General features: G+C 37.6%; 1 protein-coding gene across 4 annotated transcripts; it reads left to right on the plus strand.

The window, feature by feature from the left end:
* Positions 1-9672: 9672 nt before the first annotated feature.
* puf60b (poly-U binding splicing factor b) lies at positions 9673-19593 on the plus strand. Of its 4 annotated transcripts, none has more exons than XM_052561108.1 (12): positions 9673-9787; positions 10797-10879; positions 11092-11187; positions 12145-12234; positions 13175-13225; positions 14347-14508; positions 15683-15775; positions 16567-16780; positions 17061-17251; positions 17394-17511; positions 18116-18378; positions 18869-19593. In XM_052561108.1, exons 3-12 carry the CDS (start codon positions 11107-11109, stop codon positions 19169-19171), a joined length of 1566 nt encoding a protein of 521 aa, XP_052417068.1. In that variant the 5' UTR covers positions 9673-9787; positions 10797-10879; positions 11092-11106; the 3' UTR covers positions 19172-19593. The 4 variants fall into 4 exon arrangements, with proteins under 4 accessions (XP_052417068.1, XP_052417070.1, XP_052417071.1 ...); XM_052561109.1 differs by having other exon boundaries at positions 9696-9787; positions 10707-10879; XM_052561110.1 differs by lacking the exon at positions 13175-13225.
* Positions 19594-19952: the final 359 nt, after the last annotated feature.

Consider the following 19952-nt stretch of genomic DNA (forward strand, 5'->3'; position numbering starts at 1 on the left):
GGTTTATTATAATATCTAATTAAGCTACCTTTTTAACTAAGGCTACCCGGTATTCATTACAATGTCATTAAAAATTGAAATAACTAATCATTATCTTTCTTTGTACAGCTCTTCAGGAGTCAGATCAATTAAAGTGGCAATTTAGTAATGCCCACAGAGTGTCTGGTACAGGCATGTATGTTTTTTTTTCTGTTTAATATTCATGATATAATTATTGATATAATTAAGGGAACGTGTTTAATTGGATTAATTCCCTTTTAAGTTCTCTAAGAGCTAAAATCCTGTGAGATTAAGAAACAATTACAAACACTTTTGGAAAATGGTTTTATCTGCTAGGTTGCTATATTCCTTGAGGATAGAAGTATAATGGGATTTCTCCATTAAATGCACCTGTGCTATTCTTAGCGGAGCATACAAGGCAGCATAGGGCCAGAATGGTTTTGATTTCCATGCCCTGTAAACAAATAGTTGTGTATAGTAGATAAGAATGGTACAATCAATTGTATATTTGTTGCTCTTTTTAGGAAAATCATCACAGAAATGGCAACCAGCTATCATTGCCTGCAGCCGCTATTGACAATCATTTACCAAAAAGATTGGAATAGTATAAGAAGTTTAGTTAATGTCTAAAATGATATAAGTTATGGTACAAATAGATGATTGACAGATTTGACTGACTGACTGAATAAATAATGATGAACCCTTTAAGCCTTTGTGCAAAACATGGACATCAGCAATTCAATTGTGTGAATATTTACTGTTGTTTTTAAGGAGTTTAATATAATTGCTTTTCTTTTGTTTTGAAAAGAGATTTGCAGTGCAAAAGGGAGATGAATTATTGCAAAAACAATCCAGCAAATTATGCAGTATCCTTTCCTTTTAAAGGAACACTCCACCGTTTTTTGAAATAGGGCTTATTCACATTATTTCCTACATTTAGATAGGTGGGCAAATGCATTTTTGTGTCAGTGCATGCATTGTTTTAGTTTGACTGGGTCGGCGTTAGCTTAGCTTAGCACAATGAATGGAATCCTTTGTTGCCAGCTAGCATGGCCTGAGTAAAAGTGATCAAAAAATTAAAAAAAAACCACCTAATTACTTCTTGTGGCCTGCGTATTCACAACGAGTACAAATAGCGATCCAGATTAACACTAGGCGATTTCCTAGGCAGATATTGACTTGGGACTATATTATGGGGAAGCACAGGCGAAGCACTGCTGCTTAGGCGAAGCACTGCTACTTCGGCGCAGAGATATCACGCAACACATGAAATCCCACGACTTCCGTACAAGCACTAACACTAATTGTCACATTCTCATTTACTTGCATGAAAAGTAATGGACTCTCAGATTTAAATGTCAAAACTGCTCTCATTAAGGTCCCAAGAAATATCTTTCGGTTTCTAACCGCTATTTTCCAAACCTGAAAAATGTAATGAATACATTTCAGTGTTTTTGTCTCCTGATTGACATTATTTTAAAAGATTTACATATTAAGCAGAAGACATTGCCTGACTGCAGTATGTGAGAATCAGAGTCAGGATTGTGTGAGTGCACCACCGTGATATATACTCTCATTTTATCGCCTATAAAAAGAAGTATGTCATACACAGTTCAACAAGACATTCGCTCTTCACTTGGATGCTTTCAATGAAGAAGCTGTCCTCTGGATCATTTCTACAGATGTATTCTCTACTTTATGACATCCCTGCCATCTTTCCCATTTTCAGATCAAGGTTAACACCCCCATGTTGTAATGGTGGATGTCTGCAGTAAACATTTTGTAGATAATATATTCACATGTCAGATATTTGCTAGTCTCATTGATGAAACTCTAATAAATGTGCGTTATATGTATGGTTGCATGTTTATTTAATGTGTTAACGTTTGTTCATTTTAGATCTGATGGTGCAGACCCATAAAAATCCCTTTTTGAGCAGATATTTAAATAATGTAAAAAGAGCTGGTTAACACATGTAACACTGTGCTTATATGTAGGTTTGACCTTGTGCAACATAATCCTAAAACCTTTAAATGAGTAATGCATTTAAATGAACATACTGCCCTCTTTTGGTTGATATTGAACAACGGCTCTTCTACAGGTGACATCCACGTCTAAACTAGCATAGCCAGGCTCATCATTTTCAATGCTATTTTGTCATACACACTTGAAAATAACAGTTCTTTATTGCTACCTACTAGCATGAAGAACCTTTAACATATGTAGAACTTTTCCATTGCACAATTAAAACAATGGTTCTTTTAAGAACTGTTCACTCCTTAAGAACTGTTTGCTTCAAGGAACCCAAAATGTCTTGCATTTTAACATGTGCAAAGATGTTGTTGCTTAATTTTATGTGATAATTTATGCTTAGTACACAACTAATTTTCATGAAAGAATTCACGACGGTAAGCAGCATTTTTTGGATGGCACACATCAGTTAAAATGGATTCTGTTTTATTTCATAGCAAATTATATTTATAAATGTGAAATAGAAAAGGCAAAAATGTATCCATGTGATGTCAATCTGCTGTTTTTCCCGCATCAAAAAGTTTTATTATTAGTATTCTTGAAAAATATGCTTACACCTATCAAAATACAAATATATAAATAAAAAATACATAAATAAAAAGTATCTTTATAAGTATCTTTTATACAAGAGAGAATTAATTAAAAAGTAAAAGTGTAAAAGTTTATGGCGCAGAGAAACTCCAGGATTGAGCGAACTGTTACATGTATGCCTTGTTTTCTGTTCTCTTCATTTGTGACCTAGTTTTCCTGAGTTGCCTGATTATGTCATTGTTCACCTGTTGTCTGTCTGTTAATCGTCTCATTAGTTCCCTTTGTTTGGTACATGCTTATAAGTCCTCAGTTCTCTCTTAGTCTTTGTCCATTCTCTGTCTGTTAAACTGGCTTCCGTGCCTGTTCTCCTGGATTTATCTGATTAAATTACTTTTCTTTTATCTCCTTCACTCCTCATGCAGTTTGTATCACCAACGTGTGACAAGTATGTGAAAAAGACAAAAAAAACTGTTCTATAATATTAAAAATAATATTTAACAGTGTATAAAAGTGTAAAATAAAGTATTTACTTTGTACACAAAACATTTCAGCATGATTTAATGATTATAATACGATAAGGACATAAATGATATATCAGATAAATGCTTATTAGTAATTTATATTAAATTTGAAAACTTCACTGTTTTCATAAACAGTACAAGTTAGTTACATCTCCATAAAAAACCCTGAAAATCCGATCCAAAAGAATTTCTCAAAAAAAAAAGTCAAACAGCTAATTTCTTGCTGATTAACCCTAGGTGTATTAATAATAAGATATATGATATTCCTGAGCATAGTCCCAAAAGCATCTTTAAGTGTAAAGTGTAAGAATCATTAGTAATCTGCATTTACCCAATAAGGTCTTACAGGTAACAGGGTAGCATAGAGCATATAGTACTGTGTTAAAACTACATTGCTGCAACAATCATTAATTTACTGTATGATCCAAATATATATATCTTATTAATAGAAGACTTTCTTTATTTATGGTCCACTCTCTGGTGTGTAAGCAGGCTTCTGTTGTCTTTGAAGGTCTACGTATAGTCCGTGCAGGGGAATGGCCTCTCTTCTGTGTGAGTGCGTTCATGCACTCTGAGCTGTGAGGCTGTTTGAAGCCCATGCCGCAGACGGAGCAGGGATAAGGCTTTTCTCCCGTATGTACTCTCAGATGTATCCTAAGCTCTGCAGCCCTGCGGAAGCTCTTTCCACACTCAGAGCAAATATGAGGTCATGCTTCACTGTGAGTGTTCAGGTGCATTTTCAGGTCAAATGACTTTCCACATTCAGTGCAGGAGTATGGTCTCTCATCCGAGTGTGCACACTGGTGACTCCTTAGCAAATACGAATGCATAAAGGTTTTTCTGCACTCAGTACAGTGATGGTGCTTCTCTCTTTTGTGACGCTGCGTGTGTTCTTTAAGTTGACAGAAAGCAGTGATAGCTTCACTACAAACCCCGCAGCGAAACAGTTTTTCTTCTGATTGAGGTGGCTGATGCTCTATTAGTTTCCTGCTGCTGGTGAACGTCTTGTTGCATACAGTGTATCGATAAGGATTTTCTAAAATGTGACTGAACCTGGCAGAACATCTTGCACTCTTTGCACTCGTAAGGTTTTTCACCAGTGTGGGTTGGTAGGTGAACTTGTAATGCTCCGGATATAGTAAGAGCCTTCCAGCATTGTGAGCACATGTATGGCTTCTCTCCCGTATGAGTCCTTTGGTGAATTCATAGATCTATAAGTTGCTGGAAACGCTTGTTACACTCAGGGCAGTGATGGTGCTTTTCATGAAGTCTGCTGTGATTAGAAAAAGACCCTGAATGAGCAAAGATCTTTCCACATTCGGAGCAGTGGGCTTTTCTCCTGAATAAATATGCTGATGTACTTTTAGTTCAAAGGCCGTAATGGACCTCTTGCTACATTCATTGACCTTTCTCCTGAATGAGCTAGTTTATGTTTTTTTTAAGTGTACCGACGTTTTGAAGTTTTGTCTGCATTTATAACAATGGTGATTTGATTTGTTAGAGCAGACTCCTATTTTTGTGCTATTTGTTGTGCAACTCCTTTTTCTTTTACCAGTTTCTAAAAGGAAAAATAAGAAAGACAATGGACATAAAGCACCTGAACAATGCAACTTTTTACAATTTATTTGAAAATAAATTGGACTTCACAACAAATCACTTAAAATAGGGCATCCCAATGCATTTTAAAATACATTAGCATTCAAAAATGTGGGGTTAGTATAAGAGATTTGTTCAAAAGAACTTTTGTTCAACAAGGAAGTATTAATTGCAGCTAATTCATAATAGGGTAATTACCAGTACTGAAATTTTATATTATTTACATACATTTCTGGTGTTTTAAAATGTGCTTTAAGTATGTTTTATGCTTGTATGTGTATAAATAAATGTGTACATGTTTCCATAATATATAATATATAATATGTATATATATATATATATATATATATATATATATATATATATATATATATATATAATAATAATAATAAAAAAAATGTTTAGGCCATTTGGGTCAGTAAATCACTATTCTGTTGTTGATTTAACAAAAATTGTTGTAAACAAAATCCTATTCATATATGGTCATGTTAATAATTTAGTATTTTATTAGATATGCACTGATCTGACTATACAGTGAAATAAAGTTCACTATAATAGATCAGTGGATCTATGCAGTTTGTTAACATTAATATATTTGAATAATTAGTTAGTAATTCCTGTGATGGCAATGCTGACTCTTATTATCATCCATTATTTGTTGTTCTGCTTTATTTATCTATCTACTTATTTATTTTTTGAGAAACCATAATAATTTTCTCTCAGTATTCTTTGATGAATATAAAGTGTATAAGCATTTATTTGATACTGAATATTTTTTTTAAACAAATTCTTTAATTTTTTCACACTATCATGTACTACCTATGTTATGCTTAAAGGGTTAGTTCTCCCAAAAATCATAATTATGTCATTAATAACTCACCCTCATGTCGTTCCAGACCTGTAAGACCTCTGTTTATCTTCGGAACACAGTTTAAGATATTTTAGATTTAGTCCGAGAGCTCTCAGTCCCTCCATTGAAACTGTGTGTACCGTATTCTGTCCATTTCCAGAAAGGTAAGAAAAACATCATCAAAGTAGTCCATGTGACATCAGAGGGTCAGTTAGAATTTTTTGAAGCATCGAAAATACATTTTGGTCCAAAAATAGCAAAAAGTACGACTTTATTCAGCATTGTCTTCTCTTCCATGTCTGTTGTGAGAATTCAAAAAACTGCAGTTTAGTGATATCCGGTTCGCGAACGAATCACCCCACATAAACTTTCGATCATGCCAAACATTTTTCTAATTGACAGTAGATCTCTATCTTTAAGCCCTTTCAAGCCACAAGCTTTTGAAATCTTGATGTCAAAATACAATGTTTTTTCCAAAAAACCGTGGCGCCTTAAGGGTAAATGACATAATTTAGATTTTTGGGTGAACTAACCCTTTAAATTAACAAATTCAGCACAGCTGAATACAAGTTGGTTGGACACATATCAGAGGCTTCCTCATCCTTATCATCATGATGATCCCAAGAAGTTGTGCTTGGATCTGGCTTCTCTTCATTCACCTTAATCATAGTAGGTTAACATATTATATATAAATACGTATAATAAAATGATCATGTGATTTCTTAATCATCGGGTCAAGCTGATAGCCCAGTGCTCCTGGTGTCCAGATGGGTTGGTCAGTATCTCTGTAGCCACCAGAAGAACATCCAAGCCAAGCGGTAAAACACATCAACTGTGTCTGAAGCACCTGCGGACTGCAAAGACTCTGCAAAGGACTGTTAATTAACAGCAGGCTTAAATTTGACTTGAAGTGCATTTATTGGCTTGAAGCACAAATTGAGGACTTGTTACAAGTGAAGATGTTAGTGCTTCACCCTTTTACTTGCTGCACGTTTAACTACTAACTACACCAAAGATCATGTCAATAATAACTTACGGCATTAAAACCAAAAGTGAACAGACACAAAGTAGGCTATACAAAAGTCAATTTGTTGTCAAATTCCTGAAGGTGTAATTGTTTTTAATATTTACTTCCTACTTCCACATTTAAGTTTTGTTTCTGTGGGTTCTTCTCGTAAATCTGCATTTTTAACGTTCATCTGTACAGTTAAAGGGATACTCCACCCCAAAATGAAAATTTTGACATTAATCACTTACCCCCATGTCGTTCCAAACCCGTAAAAGATTTGTTCATCTTCAGAACACAATTTAAGATACTTTGGATGATAACTGGGAGGCTTCTGACTGTCCGACATACTGCTAAGTAAAATACTCTGTCAAGGTCCATCTGCCATCAGTGGTTCAACTGTAACGTTATGAAGCAATTAGAATACTTGTTGTACAAGGATAAAACAAAAATAACAACTTTATTCAATAATTTGTCTCCTCTATGTCTCTCCGCATCACTGTAGCACAATTTTGGAGAATATGATCTGAATGCAGGCAGCGTAGGCTCTTCTGTGTCAGCTGCGCCACGAGGATGCACTGTTTCTTTCAAATCAAAGCGTAAAAACACATAGTAAATGTATGTAGAAATACTGGTATTGTCTATCAATCCTATAATGCACCATGACATTGTTTTATATAGGTACTTCTGGACCTCATCATTTTCATACATATGATACATGCAAAGCTTATGGCTCCTGTTCTTGCTTATATTTATTTTAATAGCTGTGTTTACATACCTATGTAGCTAAACGTACATTATAAAAGCTGTAACAGATATTTTATCTTACAATAATCCAGAAAAACACATCTCTTCAAGGGTGACCAGAATACGGTGCCCGTGAAAGAACATGGTCGGTTCACTTAGTTTTGTTATGGACACAACATAATATCTTGTGGGAACGTGATAATATGTTGTGGCCACAAGATATTAATTCATGGGAATGTCATATTAACTTGTGGGAACGTCATATGCTGATATTTTCTGAGACAATGAGATGAAAGACGAAACTATTTCAACATGCTGATAACGTTATATAACTGTCTTAAATTATTTCATTAATAATTCTCTTGTGGCCCATATAGTGAAAAACATGAGAAGATACATATTGTTAAACAGGTTGTTTTTGAAAATCGATGCACAAAATACAGATGCTCTTCATTTTCATTGATGACTGCAGTGTTAATAATTTTTAATTATAGGCCTATAATTGACCTTAAAAAAAAAAAAAAAAAACATTTTCAGTAAAGTGTAAGCTAATAGCCTAAGTTTTAATTATCCTCACAGCGCATCATGATGTGCTTTGAAATTATTTTGGGGATATAATTTCATGTAATTTAATACTTTATTTACTACTACTAATAATAATAGGCCTAATAAGGCTGACATGTCTTTTAGAGATTAACTGACATGTCTTTTAGAGATTATAAATGCAGCGCTCTTTGCTTGCATTCTGCCAAACCATGCATGCAGCAGCCGCTTGCTTTAGTTAAAAATAACAGCGTTCTGTGAATTTTGATGCTTTAATAACAAATATTTATTGGGAGAGTGCATGCTGGGATTTCATAAATTTCATAGAGAAAAAAAGTAATGTAACTAATGTAACAAATTACTAATTACTTTTTAAATAAAGTAATCAGAACAGTAAAGTGATTACTTTTAAAAGGAGTAATCAGTAATTTGATTACATTTTAGGAACCCTTGCGCATGCGTAGTAAATGTATAACCGGTGGGGAAAACTTTTTTTTAAACTTTATTTTGGGGCAAAGTCATCAACATTTTTCAGCGATTTTTATTATATTTTACTGCTGTTTCTATACATGTAGTTTTTATGTCCCGGTGACCATTGAAAATGCAGTTCTGACTCTATGCCCATTCATTTAGATAGGAGCTGGTCTTGTTAGTCTGAAATAGCTGCCTGGAGGCGTTGCCAAGATGGCGGCCGAGTGGCACGACTTGCCTAAAAGGACTTTGGTTGTAGCCATAGACATTAAAAGAAATGGACACAGCGACCCCATTGGATTCAGCGGAGACAAGTGAAGTCAATTAGAAGTATGGGGTCGGGCGTACTGTGCAGACTCAAACTGAGCTTGATGGCGTAGATGTCACGTCAGGAACCTGTCTGACAATTGTATGTCTTCTAATAGCTGTGCCAAAGAGAAATCTGAATCTTTCATAGAAGGCGAGCGGGAACAGGAGCAAATTTTGGTAAGTATTCTGATTAATTATCTCCCTTGACTTCATGCCTCCATGTCCCCCCGATAGCCTCATAGACAGTAAAAGATTGCCTGCGAGCTTCTCCTCCTGTCCATACTGTAATTCTCTACTGTGCGACAGAGAGTCTCAGGTTATGAAGCAATTGTTAGCTTATTTGTACAAAAACTGCTTCTAATGGGCCATAATGTAATATACAAGGTAATGGAGCTTTTCATACATTTTCGTGTTTCTTTAGAAATAATGAATGAACAAATGGAGTCTTTAAACGCCTCAGATGTAAAGTTATTCGCTGTCAAAGTGACGCCAAAATTAATGGAAAAAAATGAATGAATGAAAATTGCAAATGCATTTTAGACAGGAGTCAATGGAATGCTAACAGCAGGTGGGTGTCTGCTAGCCAATGGGGGCGCCCAGGGGTGCTTCAATAAAATATGAAACCCTGCCCCCTGGTTGTAGCCAGGACAAAACTAAGTGAACCGACCATGTTCCCTCCCGGCCACCTTACCAGAACACGCAGGACAGAGCAATGTCTCTAAAACTGTTCCCATTTTGAATCTGGTGGAGGCAGTATACTTAAATAAGAAAGCGATTGCTTTTGCACCAGAGAAGAAGACGCTTCTTTGAAATCCTCTGTGATTTTGACAAAACTGGAAAGGCAGTTGACGTAAGCGCTGCTGGTTTGGTTGCTGGTTAAATATAAAGCCTGCAGGGGGCGTGTCATGGCTCAAATAGCAGTCTTTCTGATACCAAACTCACTTTTCATACATAAATAAACAAATAAAGTGAAATATTTCAAAATTTAAACAGTTCGTCAAAGGTGATAAGCCTCAACAACACATTCATAAAATGTATGAAGTGTTCGTTCGTTAGCGTCTGTTCTCGATCACGTGACCGGAGTGGTCCACTGAGAGGCGGCGCGAGCTGCTCTCCGTTCCGCTCCGTCTCTGTAGAGTCCTCAATGTTGATCACTACATGGCGGTAACGCGGAACGCTGCGGTAATGATGCTTACCTAACACGTTTACTTCAGTATATAAATGTTTTTTACATCTCCATGCTTATACTTAACTCTAAGTGAATTTAGTCGGAATGAACGTCTTACTGTTCCAGTGTATCTCAAGTCGTGCATACATGAGGCCTGCATGAAAGCTCGTTAGCGTCTGTTCATTGCTAACCAGGCTAGCGTATTGCTCTCCTTTTTATTCGTGTTTTTCTGAGGATATCTGGAATTTACCTTTATATTACGGAACGGCTACAGCTGTTAATGACACATATAAGATAGTAACGTAAGCCAATGGATCCTGCGCCGCTAACGTTAGTTTAAGGACGAGTATTGAACAGCTGTAAGTCAGCTAGCACCGCTGCTGGTGTACGTTAATGTACCAGCACGAGCGCGCCACTGCGTGTCTTTAACCTTTCTGTGCTGATATACAACTATCTGAAGGTGCAAAGCCCCTCAGTTCACTTGAGTGGTGATTTTGTGTTTACGCTGAGCCACAAATAGCAGAAAAGGCAAAATGCAAATGGAGGTTACTATAAATTGTCCAGTTGTGCAGTGTTGTAACGGTTTTTTACGTGAACACCGTTTTCAGTATGAATACTGTTGCCTTGTGAAGCAGGTTTCTGTTTCATTCTGATTTTACCAGTTTGCATCTTGCAGAGGAAATAATCTACTAGGAAGATAGATTGAACACGAAAAGCGTACAGTATTTTAGCACCATGCTACTTTCAGGAAAGAAAATAATGTAGTGGTACTGGAGATATGATAATGATGACTAGCAGTTGCTTAAAGACACAGCGCCCCTAGAATTCTTGTCTTTATATGTATATGTTTTTCTAAATCTATATGATTGACTTTCTCCTGGGGAACACAAAAGGAGATGAATTGGTGATTGATGCTTTTGTGTTCCATGGCAGAAAGTCAGTCAGCTATCTACAGCTTCTTCTTATTGCACTTGGGACAGTGATTTTAAATTATTATGATGTGTGCAATTCCATGAACCACAGATCATTGTAAAATTGTGAGTGCTTTGCCAGCAAGTCTCTACAACTTCACAATCCTGGTCGGCGTAATACGGTTCGCCTCATAGGTAAGATGCAAAATCTTTCCTTAGCATATAATTTTCAATACTTTTGGTTTTAATGAACATGTATTTTTCTATTTGTTCCTATTGGGATGCTATAGATTGAAGTCATAAATTCAGATGTGTGGATGGTTGCTGTGTAGATGGGATATCTGATTTTGAAATACTTTAATATGTGCATTCTTTTTAATTCCATGTCTACAATATTGCTTTTTCAGTGAGGCAAAGGTCTGATGATGGAGAATGGACAAGGCACAGGCTCAAAGCTTGTATTACCGCCTCTTACTCCAGAGCAACAGGAGGCGCTACAGAAGGTAAGAAGAGATCTTTATTGTTTTGTAGTGATGGGAAGTCAGGCTCTTTTCAAAGATTTGGCTCGGCTCCCTAAATGAAGGACTATTTGAGAGAGCCGGCTCTTGGCTCTTCATTTCAGTCTTCTATTTATGCCCAATTTAGCAACTGTCAATGGTTTGTGTGTTAAGCTATTTTTTTTATTCAGTGTTTCTATAATAGCCTTATTTTTATGCATTTTTCGTTACAAAAAATACAGTTACTATTACTTAAACCTTTTAATAAATCTTTAACTGAACTGTTAAACGCAACCACAGCAAATACATAAAGGCAAAAGTCTTAACATTAAGAAACTAGTCTTTAGTGCAGGTTGGCGTTAAGAAATATCAGATGCCTCAGCTGAAAACTTTTGTCCTGTTTTAAACGTGCTTGAGTTTAAATCCGGCTCCCCGGTCTCTTTTTGTCACTCTGTGTACCTGTGTACCACTACACTTGCTATCTTTGGAGCCTCTATCCCCCTTCATTCTTGGGCTTTTATATATTAGCTATAGGCATGAGAGGGAAAGTATTGGGGAGAGAGAGGGAATGGGATCAGTACAGGTCACCGGCTCCAGTGTGTCAAGAGTGGGTGTGCTTCTGCTGTGCCACAGCTCCATCTTAAAATAGATTCTTAATTAAGAGGCAGTGCCACAGGATGCTTCTCCTTAAGTCGTATTGGAGCTTTTTATATTTTTTTAGGCTCCAATCCAAAGGCTCCTCCAAAATGTTTTGACCAGCAGCTGTCTCTGGTAGACTGTTAGATGGAAGAAAAAAAAATCCTCCAAACAAGCATGTCCACCACTGTAATGAATTTAAGCTAAACAAACTGACACACTAATAAGCATTCAGATAAGTAGGGCATGAAAATTGGGTGAATAGCACCTTTATATTGATAAATTAAATAGCCTGTGTTAAAAGCTCGTCTTTCTCTCTCTTTTTAGGCTAAGAAGTATGCCATGGAACAGAGCATCAAGAGTGTTTTAGTGAAACAGACCATCGCCCACCAGCAACAGCAGCTCACAAACTTACAGGTGAGCTTATATTATGATCTGATTATGCAGAATGCTTTAAATGTGTTACAACATGAATGTTGTTTTCTTATTTGAGAGAATTGAAACATTTGATTGTCAAACCAATAGCGTAACTGAAACTATAAAGCTTCACCTCCTGGTGCTGAATTCACTGAAGCAAGTCTGCAAAAAAGGAACTGATCTTTCAGACTTGCATATTATTTCTCTAAATATTGGGTGATAATCTTTTAATTATGCATTAGGGATTCGTGAAAATTCAGGAAATTTTAAATCAGTTTGTTTAAACAATGTGATATCTGTAAGGGCAAATCCTGCGAGCCTTAAATTCCCATTGATAATGTCAAGTTTTTACATTAGGTGGTCAGGTTGTCCGTTTTATTTCTCGTTTCACACATCACAAGTCTTGTGAATGCTCTCTTTATCATGTCAGATTAGCCCCAAGATTAGACCGAAACACTCCACTGAAATAACTCCTCATGCATTTGTTTGCCCTCCCTCTCTGCCAGTTTGGTTGAGGTCTGCAATGTGTTTCTGTTTGATCAAAATCAAACCAAATCCAGAAACTGGTCACCGTATGTGTACTGCACTACCCAAGCAGACATCATAATGTCTGAAGAGTCAACAGCAGTTAGCCAAAGGAAACATTCACACCCTGTGCTCAGTTTATTTCTTGACTTTGTGAACAGATGGGAAATCTGAGCAGCCTACTCATTGTCTTTGTTGAACATAATGCCTATTAGTATCTCTGTTGCTTTAATTGTCAAATGTTTCAGGTCTTCAGTCAAATTAAGTGGTGTTTTAATGAGGTGGGCAGAGTTTAAAGTTGAATTCGGAGGCATTGACCAGTCAGAGAGACTGTCTGGAATACTATGTCTGTCTGCAAAGGATAAAAGAGATATCTAACCTTTTTCAGCACTTTTCCATCTTTACTGTGTTTCAGATGGCAGCAGTGACAATGGGCTTTGGAGATCCTCTCTCATCTTTACAATCGGTCAATAGATTAACTATTATTTACCTTCTGTACGCGTTTTGGCATAATGACTGTTAGCCTTCTTTATCCGGCATTGGCCTGTTACACTAGACATTTGCAGCAGCATATTTAAAAAGCAGACATGGCTTTGTTGTGAATGGAGTGTTTGTTTTTGGTCACCTGTTTCATTAAGAAGGTTGCAAGATGACACATGAACTGACTGTAGTGTTTCAGTGTTAATGAATGTCATGGGAGCTGGTCTAAATTACAGGAACAGGATAGAGGACTTGTAATATGAGGAGTACACGGGACATTCTTCATTTACTGACAGTCCATTCCATATTTGCCATTCTGAATCACTGCATGGCCACCCGTGTGTGCGCCCTCATGTCACTGCTCATTGATCAAAGTTAATTGTCTAAGCGAAGCTCCATTTTTCTCCTAAGAAGTCTCGTGGGAATTGTGTGTTGTGAATGGTGTGGATGCTCCATTTCTCCTTTGTGAATATGCTGTGGCAGAAAAATGTCTCCTTTGTCTGCTGTGAAAGAGGGCTAGCGGTCACTACGACAATCCAAATTGAATCTGCCTAAACTTTGAGCCTTGTGTGTAATCGCATACTTTCGTCATGTGGCTGACATGCAATCCAAAACTTGAATTATAAATGATTAAACAATGATAAATGTGTTGTTTGGTGGGACTAAAAGTGTTAAACGGATAGATTTGTGCTGATTCTCCCTCAACAGTGATCTGATATGTAAGTCCAAAAGCTCACCTCATGAAAAGAGATCTGATTTCACCTTCGCTCATTATCCAGGGTATTTAGGGGTTACTTCCACATATTAACTATTTAGGCTATCAGTATTCTTGGACCGAATATAGGTCAGTTATAACTCTACATGTCTTAGTCTGCATGTTCCTAATTCACGTTGCTGTGCTTGTCGTTAATGGTAAGTGAAGTAAGTAATGAGTAAGTATAGAGGACCAAATGAAGTGGGGACTAGTACTAAAACAAGCTAAGAAATGTTTAATCCCTTGTTATATTTGATCTCATTGTCTCTGGTGCTTTGTGGTTTCTTTCCTCTTGTTTTATTGTTCAGAAGCTAATATTCTCTGTTGTTGTCTCTTCCTTTCATGACCGCCAGGTGGCAGCACAGAGGCAGCGTGCTCTGGCCATCATGTGTCGCGTGTATGTGGGCTCCATTTATTACGAGCTGGGGGAAGATACCATCCGGCAGGCCTTCGCCCCCTTTGGTCCCATTAAGAGCATTGATATGTCTTGGGACTCTGTCACCATGAAACACAAGGTATGCATATCGGAGTCATATTTTTGTCCAAAACTTGCTAAATTAATTAAATAAAAGGGCCCTATTATGCCCCTTTACAAGATGTAATGTAAGTCTCCGGTGTCCCCATAATTGTGACTGAAGTTTCAGTCAAAAAAGGGTAATGAAACCCCCTGCTTCAGCACTGGTTAGTTCTCACCACAGTTTTAAAAATCGCTAAAATAATGGGCAGGGTGTGCTGTGAGCGGAGGGGAGACACAACACAGACAGTCTTCGGTTTCTGACACTCTCATTTAGCTCGTATCGTGTAAAAAACACAAGTAAGAGGACAGCCATTTGCACCCTGCATCGAAAACATATATTAGGGCTGCACAATTTGTCTAAATTAAATCACAAAGGCGATAAATCACGATTAGACAGAAGCGTATCTTTCAGTGAAGCACTTTGAAGTGAAGAGTTTGGAGTAAAAACATGTTATTAAATGCGGTATTTTCACGTGCTCTCAGATGGAGCAGCATTTAATACACAGAGCCATAGTTCACTGAGAAGATATGCAAACCGCTGTCATTATCACAAACAATCGTCTGCGATTATGAACGCGGTTTTGCATAGCTTGTCAGAGAACTGCAGCTCCATCTGAAAGCAGGTGATGGAGATTTACTATTAATCACAGAACGGCTTCACTGACAGCATTTGCATGACATTGTGCATGGCTTTTGATTAATTGTGCAGCCCAAACATAAATGTGAACGTGCTGTTGCACCTCTGGTAACTTTTAAGACTTATTTTGCGGCATTGATTTAAGCCTTTTGACAGGTAGTGCACACGCACCAAGCTCATGTTTTTTCTGTATTCCTTGAGCAGGATTTGTAGATAACGTAAAAAGCAGGATAAAGTGGCCCCTTTAAATAATACATTTGCAAACAGTAGTGGTTGTTTTTTGTTGTACTTTTATGTTCAATAAATAATATTTGTATTAGTCTTTTTTTATTTTAAGATAATAACTTTTAATATAATGCCAGTCTTTGGTGTTACATGATCCTTCATAAATGGTTCTAATATGCTGATTTGGTGTTTAAGAATCATTTTGTTATTTTCAATGTTGAATTTGACATTTGTTAGTTTCACACTGCTTTTAAAGGCTGATATCTTGTAGAAAGCATGTAAACCTTGGACACAAAAAAATCTGTCTCAGGGCTTTGCCTTTGTGGAGTATGAGGTTCCTGAAGCAGCTCAGCTGGCCTTGGAGCAGATGAACTCCGTTATGCTGGGTGGAAGGAACATTAAGGTGGGTTTCAAGCAGGACAATCAAAACAGCTTTGTGACAGTGAGCTATTTTTTCTGTTTTGTTGCTTTTGTGTGTGTTACTTGAGTAAATGCTCTCATTTTCATGTGCATATCTTTCCTCTAACCTGAATGTGAGTGTATGCAATGCCATGCTTCCACACTGTCATACTGTTTGTTTTCGGAGCTCCGTTTCTCTAGGAGCTGCAGAGGGAGCTTTTGTTACGGGCTTTTCTCTGTCCGGGATGTGCTGATGATGGGCTGCGCCTGGCTGGTGTTTGCTTGGCCGCCCCAACTGCAGCACAGATGCCACCAATACAAAAACTGTTTTTTAATCAATCACAGACATATTGCATTCATTTATCTTTTTTTGTTTTCATCTAACACATCCCATACTCTCACAGTGACCATCTGTAGGCAAGAATTAGCTAATGTTAAAGTGCTGTCATCAATACAGGTTTTTTTTTTTTTCTGCATTTTGATTTTATTCTGGCATGAGTTTGTAAAATAATGTAGATATTTGAGACGCTTGGGTCTCAGAACATTTTTTACATGTATGCATATAGCTAGCTTGGAGAAAGGGTCTTTTAATAACTTAATTTGTTAAAGGGATTAGCTGCAATATATTTTTCTTTTACTGTACTTGAGTCTCTTTCCAGACCGGTACAGGTTTTTTTTTTTTTGTTTGTTGTTTTCCTCTTTTCTCAACCACTTTTGCATTTACATACACAAGCACACACTCATTGCTTCATACACTTCCACTTAGTGGCCCCTGTGCTGGTATGTGTACTGTAGGTGGGGCGGCCAAGTAACATTGGACAGGCGCAGCCCATCATCGACCAACTGGCAGAGGAGGCACGTGCCTTCAACCGAATCTATGTAGCCTCTATCCACCCTGATCTATCTGACGACGACATTAAGAGTGTCTTTGAGGCCTTTGGAAAGATTAAAAGTTGTATGCTGGCACGGGAACCCACCACGGGAAAGCACAAGGGCTTCGGATTCATTGGTGAGCCGTCTAGAAAGCTCTGTAAACCTTATGTGGAGAAAGAGTCATTGCGTTTTACTTCTGACTATTCACTTCGTGTTCCAGCATCATACGTTTATGAGGTGTACCCAGATCCAGATATTTCCTAGTGAAGCTGTTCTATTGCTTTATAATTATAGACATGAACAGTTGAAATATGCAAGAACCAACTGTATAGACAGATTTTATGAAGCTTCCAGAAATGTGAGGTATGAAAATGTATCATAAGCTTAGATTGAGGAACCGCTTTCTCCATGGGTAGAATATGAAAAGCCTCAGTCATCGCTGGATGCCGTGTCTTCTATGAACCTGTTTGACCTTGGAGGTCAGTACCTAAGAGTAGGGAAGGCTGTAACTCCTCCTATACCTCTGTTGGCACCTACGACCCCTGGAGGTCTGCCTCCTGCTGCAGCTGTGGCGGCTGCTGCTGCGACTGCCAAGATCACTGCCCAGGTGAGAATTAAACCTTAGATCAGGCTGAACACTAGCTTACCATTATAGGACAAAGTGGTAGATTTCAGAGAAACTGTTGTTGATGTGATGCTATGTTATGTATATGTCGTCAGATTTCACATTGTTTTGATGCTGTTTGCAGGAGGCTGTTGTTGGAGCGACAGTGCTGGGTTCTCTCACTTCACCAGCGCACATTCTCAGTCAGCAAATGGGACTTCCACAGGCCGTACTGGCCGCCCAGGCTCCTGGCATCATCACAGGTCTGCAAAAATCAATGAACCCATCTTCGAAGCTCAGTGCAGTCTGAATTGAAATCCTAACCCTCTGCAGGCCTGTGCACATCAGAAAGATTGCTCAGTGCGAATAACATTTTACATTGAGTTGAACAGCTGTTAATGCATCTGTTCAGACCAACATAAACATTCTTGTGCCAAGTTAAAAAAAATATATATTTTTTAAAGAGATTGGTTCTATATTGTCTTTTCCATAGTTAAACTGCCAACCTGTTTTTTGTTTTGTTTGTTTATCACTGCTGTAACACGAAACTACAACTCAATAGTTTGTTCAAATCTAAACAGCTAATAGAAGGTATAAATACTTTGACTTTGTCTCTTGGAGTGTGGATTTGCATTTTCATTTCATTTTAACCACATGGCAAAATTGGATGACATTTTTTACTGAACATTTGTTTTGGTATAAACAGATCCCATTACCAGAGACCTTATACAGCAGACTTTCAGAATGAGGAAAATCTAGCTGGCTGAAGCGGTCACAGTTCAAATTCAAATATTGTTCTGTAAAATGGTAGATTGGATAGAAATGTTATCTGAATCATTCATGTCTCTTCTGTAATCCATTTGATAGGTGTGACACCTGCTCGCCCCACTCTCCCTGTAGTCCCTCAGGTTGGTTTGGTCAACCCAGTACTAGCATCCCCACCTGTCACAACATCTGCATCTGTGGGAACACCAACATCTACAGCACAAACGCATACAGAAGTGAAGAGAGAGGAAGACAAGATGCGAACTGAAGATCAGAGTGCGCCAGTCGGAAATGGACAGGATCGTGAACTGGAGCAGCTAAGCGTCAGTGCAAGTGGAGGAAAACAGACAGTCACGCAGTCGAAGGTTAGACAGCATTACCTAGGTTATATATTAAAAGCTCTAAGTTAAGAGCAAAAATAATAAATGACCGTAAAGTTTCATACATCTGATTTTTGACAACCGTCATGAAACATTGAAGGAATAAATCAGTGTCTGCAAAGAAATCAAATGTTATTAAAGGAAATTAAGCTAGTTATTAGTTCACCCAAAACTGAAAATGTTCTCTCTTTAGTCACCCATGTGTTGTCAAACCTGTAGGATTTCCTTGTTTCTTTTAAACGCAAAAGATGTTTTAAATAGCCATTGACTTCCATAATATGGAGACCATCAACATTTTCGTTACCAACATTCTTCAAAATATCTTCTTTTGAGCTTAGCAGAAGAAAGAAACTCATACAGGTTTGGAACAACTTGAGGTTGTATAAATTACAACAGGATTTTTATTTTTGAGTGAAGTATCCCAGTCATATATCTTATCAGTTTACCCCGTTTTTGTATCTCTCTTTAACCACAGCCATCAACAGTTATGGTGCTACGCAACATGGTGGGCCCAGAGGACATCGATGATGACCTGGAAGGTGAAGTGATGGAGGAATGTGGGAAGTATGGCGCTGTTAATCGGGTTATCATATACCAGGAACGGCAGGGTGATGAGGACGGTGCTGAGATAATAGTGAAGATCTTTGTGGAGTTTTCTGATGCCGATGAAATGAACAAGGCCATCCAGGCTCTCAACAACCGCTGGTTTGCAGGTCGCAAGGTTGTTGCAGAGTTGTATGATCAAGAGCGTTTTAATAACAGTGACCTCTCTGCGTAAAACTGTCTCCAAATGGCCACTGGCCCCATCTCTTGGCACTCAAACTCACTCAGCTTTCATCACTGCTGCTTGAGATCTGGGCCTCTTTGAAACTTGTAATTATTTTTTTATTGATGTTGATAGTGATAATATTATTGGAAAAATCCCAATGGTGGGATTTAGCATAGGACAAAAAAACATGCTCCTTGTACATTTACTTTGTGTCACCTACTGTATAAGACTTGCATTTTTTTTTAACAGTCATTATCATTTGCAGGGTGTTGTTTTCCAATTTTGAAGAAAAGATGCAATTTTCCCCATTCCCACCCCACTTTTTTACAAATGGCAACTTTTTCTCCGCTGACGTTGTGTTCAGACCCTAAACATTGTGTTGGTGACATTGGTTCTGCCTTTACCAAAACAATAAATTTCTCTAATATGCAGTGTTGTTCCAGTCTTTAATATGGATGGTTGGATGAGGCCACTTCTCAGATGTACAACACACACACACACAACATTACACAAACCGTAGAACATACAACTTGAGATGATTGCCAGGTAATGTTTGGAGTTTAGCAAAAAAATAAAAATTTACATTTGCCTACTTGTGTACATAATTATGAACTAAATAAAAGCTAAATATACAGATATATTTAGTATTTAGAGTATCAACTATCAAACAATGTGTATGAACCTTTTGACCAAGGGTTGAAACAAGCGTAGTGCTTATTACTAGCATGTTTCCCATCTAATGCTGGTTCATATTATAAAATCTCTGTGTGCTTTTGTGTTTAGTTGGGAA

The sequence above is a fragment of the Carassius gibelio genome, chromosome B7 (genome assembly GCF_023724105.1).
Source record: "Carassius gibelio isolate Cgi1373 ecotype wild population from Czech Republic chromosome B7, carGib1.2-hapl.c, whole genome shotgun sequence".
Lineage (NCBI taxonomy): Eukaryota > Metazoa > Chordata > Actinopteri > Cypriniformes > Cyprinidae > Carassius > Carassius gibelio.

What these genes read in the sequence shown, in the direction of transcription:
- puf60b (XM_052561108.1), top strand. Translation starts at nt 11,107, where the DNA reads ATGATGGAGAATGGACAAGGCACAGGCTCAAAGCTTGTATTACCGCCT. An exon ending in AGCAGCTCACAAACTTACAG is followed by an intron (nt 12,235 to 13,174) that starts GTGAGCTTATAT and finishes ACTGTGTTTCAG; the next exon opens with ATGGCAGCAGTGACAATGGG. An exon ending in CTGCCAAGATCACTGCCCAG is followed by an intron (nt 17,252 to 17,393) that starts GTGAGAATTAAA and finishes TGCTGTTTGCAG; the next exon opens with GAGGCTGTTGTTGGAGCGAC.